The sequence below is a fragment of the Triticum aestivum genome, chromosome 7D (assembly GCF_018294505.1).
Source record: "Triticum aestivum cultivar Chinese Spring chromosome 7D, IWGSC CS RefSeq v2.1, whole genome shotgun sequence".
In the NCBI taxonomy this organism is placed as follows: Eukaryota; Viridiplantae; Streptophyta; class Magnoliopsida; order Poales; family Poaceae; genus Triticum; species Triticum aestivum.
Window position 1 is genome coordinate 161,701,284 of NC_057814.1, and position 8,421 is coordinate 161,709,704.

The window sequence follows — 8,421 nt, forward strand, 5'->3', positions numbered from 1 at the left end:
AAAGGATTCATCGACTGTTTCAATCGGACAGTGATTCTCACTCACCATCACGGCAAGACAATAAGGGTTTCCGCTCAAGAAAGGCCACGATCACAGCAACCAAAACTGAACAAAATGGATATTGCAGAACTGAGAAAAGTTCCAGTGGTATGCGAGTTTCCTGATGTGTTCCCTGAAGAACTACCAGGCATGCCACCAGACCGAGAGATAGAATTCAGCATTGAACTAGCACCTGGCACCGCGCCCATCTATAAGAAACCTTATAGAATGGCACCATCAGAATTGGTGGAGTTGAAGAAGCAGATAAAGGAATTATTGGACAAAGGATTTATTCAAGCCAGCTCCTCACCATGGGGTTCGCCTGTGTTGTTCGCCAAGAAAAAGGATGGGACGCTGAGACTGTGTATAGACTATCGAGCCCTCAATATGGTCACCTTTGATCTTGAATGGAGATTCGTACAAAGTTTTTCTTTTTTCTTTTTTCTTCTTATACTATGTCACTTGACTATCTAGCACACCCTTTCGAAAAAAAAATAATTTTTCCGTTGGCTTTCGAAAATATAATGTGTGTTTTTATTTTGTTATATGATTAGATCAAGATTTATTTTGTTAGTTGATTTATGTGATAAAAATCACTGCCATAAGTAAATACTTTAAAATGGATCTAGTGACACATATTCCATGGGGGGAGGATCCCCACCTGTAGTACAAGCGATCGACCAGGTATGCTGATCCGAAGGAAAAAGGAAGAACATAAGAAGTTTTGAATCATCAGTCCATGAGTCGCCCCTCCTTCCCAAACTAGCCTACTCGGCTGATAACGGGATCCCTACGTCGGAGTAATAGTATTTTACAAAACGAGCGCCTAGATAATAGCCATATACGACCTAGATTTTCCCCAACTATATATGCTCATGGCCAAGTTGCTGCACCAGCCGTTTCACGATAATTGCCACGGGAACAACGCATTATTATTCACTCGGTCAATCACTCACTCATTAGCCCGGTTCTAGTATCGTACCCTGGTTCCTCCTGCCTTCCTTCCTTGCACCAATTTTCACCAAATCCCGCGCAACGCAACCAGTCCACCCCTACGATATGGGCAGCGGCTGGGCTATTCCCCCACATTATTTCCTCTTCCCCTTGGCTGGCCTTCTATATTCCCACGTCCCCATGGATGGGCCCGGACCGCAAAGTCACCTAACACAGCCGGGCCGGCCCCACCCATTCAACACGGTATGCTGCTCTCGACGGAGCTCCGCTCCGCGCCGCGCACCACCTCCCTCCGTCCACTCCCCCTACATATACGCGAGTCCCCCGTAGAGTGGACAGCCCACCACACCCTGCCACCCTCCCCCCTTCTCCCCCGTCCCCATTTCGGCAGCTGCTTCGCCCAACGACCGCTCGAACAACCGGGCCGCCAAGCTCCACCTGTCCGCCGCGTGCGTGCATATATCCAAGGGCGATCGATCGATCGGCCGCCGCGGGAGCTAGCGGAGCGAGTCCGTCGGTTGGCCCATACGTTCGAAGGTTCCTCCAGGACTAGTGCATAGATACAGCTGTTGGAGAAAGAGAGGGAGAAAGATACTGAGATAGCGAGGATAATGAGGAGGAGCAGCGGCGCCGCGGCGTGGGCTCTTGGCGTGGCCGTGGCCTTCTTCCTGGCGGCGGAGGCGGCCGGAGCGGCGCCCGTGCCGCACGACTACGAGCAGGCGCTGCGCAAGAGCCTGCTCTACTTCGAGGCGCAGCGGTCGGGGCGGCTCCCCTACGGCCAGCGCGTCGCCTGGCGCGACCACTCCGGCCTCACCGACGGCCTCGAGCAAGGAGTACGTTACGTCGCCACCACATTTTTCGTCTCTCTCTTCTTCTTCTCTGCCGGCCGGCAGGGGTGGCCGATCATCATATTCATATCGGTCGATCAGGGTGCTGACTTTGGGCGGATCTTGTGTGCTGTGTTTGGTTCCATTAGGTGGATTTGGTGGGCGGATACTACGATGCCGGCGACCACGTCAAGTTCGGGCTGCCCATGGCGTTCACGGTGACCATGCTGTCGTGGAGCCTGCTGGAGTACGGCGGCGACGTGGCGGCCGCCGGCGAGCTCGCGCACGCCCTCGAGTCCATCAAGTGGGGCACCGACTACTTCATCAAGGCGCACACCAAGCCCGACGAGCTCTGGGCCGAGGTAATTCATTTACAATCTCCCACTTACCCCCCATCCATCGTAATCACCGCCATCCGCTGGCTAATCATCCAATCAGCAATTTCAAACGAACGAACATGCATGCACCATTGGTTGGCTGTGGGCTGGCAGATGGAGAAAACAAAAGCGAAGAACTCGTTTATTTTAACTTATTTTTTTGAAAAAAAGCCGGGGGAGAGGAACATTTGTTAGGTGGGGGCTAGAGGACAAGCAAAGCCAAGGTGCGGTTCAGTCGAGGAACGCGCAAATCTCACACCTGCCCCTGCGTCTGCAGCTGCAGCTGCAGCTGCATGCATGATTGTCCCCTCGCCTCACATGGATTAGCTAGGAGCTTAACAAATCACGCATATGCATGTCTGTCTGTCCGCCTGCTTCCATGGCTTTGACGAATGTGAGTGAAATGATTGACTGATCGTGCTTTGCTTTGCAGGTTGGCGACGGCGACACGGATCACTACTGCTGGCAGCGGCCGGAGGACATGACCACGTCGCGCCAGGCCTACAAGGTCGACCGCGAGCGCCCTGGCTCCGACGTCGCCGGCGAGACCGCCGCCGCCCTGGCCGCCGCCTCCATGGCCTTCCGCGAGACCAACCCGCACTACGCCCACCTCCTCCTCCACCACGCCCAGCAGGTTCGTAACAATCACCTTCACTACTTCCACTACTGTGCACGTAACTAATTAGACTAGGAGTAGTCCAGAGAGATTGGTAGTACCGTAAATTCTTTGGCGTGTGTGGAATGTCTCGGGTACGTGTAGCGGAGCTGCCGAGCTGTAGATTCTGAGGACCGGCCAGGAAGCACGAGTCAAAGAGGGCAGAGGATTTTTCTCCCTGGTTCACATTGGAACCGTGTTCTTCTCCTCGCTGCTCGTGCCGCACGTGCCAACTTGTCAACATGACGTCATCACCAGTTCACTACCTAAAATCTTCTTCTTATACACGACGAACAATAAAAAAAAATTAACCGCGTGAAGGTTCTGTCGGTCCGGAGAGGCCGACAGGTGGGCCCGTGAAAGAGCTCGGCATCATGCAGCACACTGTCAGCGCCGTACTACGTGGCTGCGTGATGCGACAGGCTACTTAACGTAACCACCACATTTCCGTTCACGTTGGCGCCTGCAGAAGCCCACGCGATCACAACGATGCGATGCGATGATGGGCGATTATTATTGCCGCGGCCGATAGATTAGGGGAATATTAGTTGGTTGGTTAGCTTTTTTAATGGCGTGCATGTACTGTACGTGGGTAGTACTGACGCTTGTCTCTTTTCTCTTGGCGGTACAGCTGTTCGAGTTCGCTGACAAGTACAGAGGCAAGTACGACAGCAGCATCGCCGAGGTGAAGAGCTACTACGCGTCCGTCAGCGGCTACCACGACGAGCTGCTCTGGGCGGCGCTCTGGCTGCACCGCGCCACCGGGCGGGCCAGCTACCTCGACTACGTGGTGGACAACGCGCACGAGTTCGGCGGCACGGGCTGGGCCATCACCGAGTTCAGCTGGGACGTCAAGTACGCCGGCGTCCAGATCCTCGCCACCCGGCTGCTGCTGCGCGGCGAGCACGAGGAGCGCCACCGGGCCACGCTCGAGGGGTACCGCGCCAAGGCGGAGCACTACGTGTGCGCGTGCATGGGCAGGAACGCCGCCGCCGAGGACAACGTGGAGCGCAGCCCCGGCGGGATGCTCTACGTGCGCCAGTGGAACAACATGCAGTACGTCACCAGCGCCGCCTACCTCCTCTCCGTCTACTCGGGCTACCTCACCGAGGCCGGCGCCGGGAAGGGCGCTGCCGTGACGTGCGCAGGCGGCGAGGCATCGGCCGACGCCGGCGAGGTGTTCGCGCACGCCAGGGCGCAGGTGGACTACGTGCTGGGCAGCAACCCGCGCGGGATCAGCTACCTGGTGGGCTACGGCGCCAAGTTCCCGGCGAGGGTGCACCACCGCGCGGCGTCCATCGTGCCGTACAAGGACAGGAAGGAGTTCATCGGGTGCGCGCAGGGGTTCGACGACTGGTTCGGCCGCAAGAGCGCCAACCCCAACGTCGTCGTCGGCGCCATCGTCGGCGGGCCCGACCGCCACGACAGGTTCAGGGACGACAGGGTCAACTACATGCAGACGGAGGCGTGCACCTACAACACCGCCCCCATGGTCGGCATGTTCGCCATGCTCAACCGGTTGGCGCGGCAGGAGGGCCCCTCGCCGGCGGCGCGACGGCCGGAGAGCAGTAGAAGCACTGCGGCGGCGGAGTGAAGTGTAAATTATACTATACCGTAGGCAGTAGTAATACGCGCAGGGGGAACTGTACAATTTTGCCCCTCCTATTCTTTTGTTCATTCTTTTCTGGTAGACGCGAAGGCGCTTCTTCGCGGGGATTATTTGTATACGGGAAAGAAAGGGTGGACGCATTCGACAAGCGAATGCGGATTCCATCCCCGTAAATATAAGAGGGAAAATATATATATGGAATTAGTTTATTGGCCGGATTTCGAATATATGGAAATATCTTACAAATGCGATGAATGATTGCTAATATTCTGGGGAAAAGAACATTGCCTTCTTTTTGATCATGCATCACAGCGAGCTCGTGCAATGATTAAGCGTCTGGTGAGGAACACTAAACAAATTCAACGCGGCAAGAAAAGCATGGCAATCTAATATTTTGTGGAGTAGAGTACGACCCTGCGAGATTGAAAAAGATCTTCAGAGCGCCTAGCTTTTACATGGTGACAGCTCCGTTTCTCTTTTTTATTATTTCAACTAGCAAATATGTTTGTGCATTGCAACGGGAGAAAAAATAACACACGTACCAAGCCTAATAAATATGGCTCAACACTATCCTCTATTCTAACACAGTGCCCTACCTATATTGCCGCTTAGGGCATCTACAACCGGACTTGGCAAATTCAATGCCTCAAACGCTCGCGGACGCGTCCGGACACGCCCACGGGTGCATCTGGACGGGCCCACATACTTCCTTCCGCGCATTTACATATCTCGAACCCATGCAAATACATGCACGTCGATCATGCATCACAATGTCGAACGTAAATAACAAATGTTGGTATCAAGCATACATGAGTGAAGTCTGTTTTAAACCTTGAATTCATACGGCTCGTCCAAATTAAACCCTAACTTTTCAATCCCTGAAGTTGGTACCCTCTACTCACTGATCCCGATCTATTTCGACCTTGAACCTGTTTGCCGCACTAGGAAAAAGATGATCCCGACCGGGTTTAATCTGTACTCTCACTTACAACACTGGCCCACATGTCATTTCCGTTCTCCAGTCTCCACCTTATCCCCAATTCCCCTCCTCTCTCTCTCCTAAAATGGTGGAACGGGCGGCCGCAGAATGGCGGAGGCGTTGGTCGGCGGCGAACTTGTTGTGGCAGACGAAGTAGTTGATGAAGGACAGCAGCATGAACGTCTTGTGTGCTTACATGGTGCCACACGGGCTGCACGGCCACGGTGACGGTGTGACGACGACGACGAAGCTTCTCCTCGCCGGCCGCAACATAGTACAAAGCTAGCACTAACTCCGGCTGATCCTTGATTCCTAGTAGCACGATCGCCTTTCGTCAATCCACTAGGACGTGCACTAGCTTACTACTTGCCCTAGTTAGTCAACGGACCCAAGACACGCATCAGCGCCGGGTTATGCCATTTTTAACTCCAACGGAAAGGAGGGGCTGGCGGTGGAGCACCCCCAAATTCTCTTGTCCATGGCCTGGCGCATGGCGAGGCAAGGCGGTGCGGCCATGTCGAGGGAGGCTGGCGGGAGGCGTTCCCTTGCCGTCGCACACTCACGAGGACAGGCACCACGCCCTGCTCCCCGTTGCCGTGGACATCGGCTGGCTGGGCTTGAGCATTGCGATTCCTACAGAGAGAGATGAAGAGAATGAGCAGAGGATGAATATGACAAGTGGACCCATGTACTCAGTGAGAGAAGAGAATAATCCTGGCCGGGATCAATATTTTTCCAGCACACTAAACTGGCATAACCGGATCTAGGGTTAAAATAGACCGGGATCGATAAGTACAGGGTACAAATTTCAGGGATTGAAAGGTTAGGGTTTGAATCCGACTAGCCGTATGAATTCAAGGTTTAAAATAAACTTCACTCAGCATACATAGTGTTTCCATAAAATTTATTTGAAGTGTCAAACTCAAGCATTGCCTCTTTGGTTGCCATTGGGGATCCACATGTGCTCCACAAGATCATTGAGTAGCTGCGTGTGCACCTGCTGATTTCGAAGATTCTGATGCATCTGCAGAAAGTTCATAAGCTGAGCCGCATCTTGATCTTCTGGGATTTCAACTTGTTCTCCGGGTGCTTCGAAATCATGGGTTTGGGCTACACCATCACCCTCATCCTCGGCAATCATATTGTGCAGAATAACACAACATGTCATCAACTGCCACAAAGTTTCTGATTCCCACATCATTGCGGCGCTCCGCACAATTCCCCAACAAGCCTGAAGCACACCAAATGCCCTCTCCACGTCCTTCCTAGCCGCTTCCTGCATTGTTGCAAAGTGGATCTGTTTATTGCCACGCGGCTCGGCTATGGTCTTCACAAACGCCGCCCACTGAGGATAGATACCATCGGCAAGATAGTACCCCATGTTGTGGTCCCGGCCGTTGACGGTGTAGTTGCACGGCGGTGATTCCCCATTGCAAAGCCTCCTGAACACCAGAGATCGTTGAAGCACGTTGATGTCGTTGTGAGAACCGGGCATTCCAAAGAAATCATGCCAAACCCATAAGTCATGTGATGCCACCACTTCTAGTATGATGGTGGCCTCTCTGGTGTGACCTTGATACATTCCCCGCAGATCTTTGGGGCAGTTTTTCCATTGCCAATGCATGCAATCAATTGATCCGAGCATTCCTGGAAACCCCCTTGCCTCTCGAATAGCCAACAACTGTTGGGGAACGTAGCATGCAATTTCAAAAAAATTCCTACGGTCACGCAAGATCTATCTAGGAGATGCATATCAACGAGAGGGGGAGAGTGTGTCCACGTACCCTCGTAGACCGAAAGCGGAAGCGTTAGGTTAACGCTGTTGATGTAGTCGAACGTCTTCACGATCCAACCGATCTAGTACCGAACGTATGGCACCTCCGTGTTCAGCACACGTTCAACTCGATGACGTCTCTCGAACTCTTGATCCAGCAGAGGGTTGAGGGAGAGTTCCGTCAGCACGACGGTGTGGTGACGGTGATGGTGATGTGATCGGCGCAGGGCTTCTCCTAAGCACTACAACGCTATGACCGGAGGAGTAAACTGTGGAGGGGGGCACCGCACACGGCTAAGAGAACAATTGATGTGCTATGGGGTGCCCCCTGCCCCCGTATATAAAGGAGGGGAGGAGGAGGCGGCCAGCCAAGAGGGGCGTGCCATGGGGGGGAGTCCTACTAGGACTCCACTCCTAGTAGGATTCGCCCCCCTTTTTCCTTCTTCCGGAGGGGGAAAGGGGGAAGGAAAGGGAGTAGGAAAAGGAAAGGGGGGCGCCGCCCCCTTCCCTACTCCAATTCAGCCTCCTCCCTTGTGGGGGGCGTGCCAGCCCTTGTGGGCTGGTTAGCCTCCCTCCTATGGCCCATATGGCCCATATCTTTCCCCGGGGGGTTCCGGTAACCCCTCCGGTACTCCGGTATGTACCCGATACACACCGGAACCCTTCCGGTGTCCGAATACTACATTCCAATATATCAATCTTTACCTCTCGACCATTTCGAGACTCCTCGTCATGTTCGTGATCTCATCCGGGAATCCGAACAAACTTCGGTCACCAAAACACATAACTCATAATACAAATCGTCGTCGAACGTTAAGCGTGCGGCCCCTACGGGTTCGAGAACTATGTAGACATGACCGAGACACCTCTCCGGTGAATAACCAATAGCGGAACCTGGATGCTCATATTGGCTCCCACATATTCTACGAAGATCTTTATCGGTCGAACCGTTATGACAACATACGTTATTCCCTTTGTCATCGGTATGTTACCTGCCCGAGATTCGATCGTCGGTATCCACATACCTAGTTCAATCTCGTTACCGGCAAGTCTCTTTACTCGTTCCGTAATGCATCATCCCGTAACTAACTCATTAGTCACATTGCTTGCAAGGCTTATTTTGATGTGTATTACCGAGAGGGCCCAGAGATACCTGTCCGATACTCGGAGTGACAAATCCTAATCTCGATCTATGCCAACCCAACAA

At 53.4% G+C, this 8,421-nt stretch overlaps 1 protein-coding gene across 1 annotated transcript; it reads left to right on the forward strand.

The window, feature by feature from the left end:
- The first annotated feature begins 1,325 nt into the window (after window positions 1-1,325).
- On the forward strand, window positions 1,326-4,688 carry LOC123167002 (endoglucanase 16). Its single transcript, XM_044584842.1, has 4 exons — window positions 1,326-1,826; window positions 1,970-2,182; window positions 2,631-2,831; window positions 3,484-4,688. Exons 1-4 carry the CDS (start codon window positions 1,605-1,607, stop codon window positions 4,444-4,446), a joined length of 1,599 nt encoding a protein of 532 aa, XP_044440777.1. The 5' UTR covers window positions 1,326-1,604; the 3' UTR covers window positions 4,447-4,688.
- The last annotated feature ends 3,733 nt before the right edge of the window (window positions 4,689-8,421 follow it).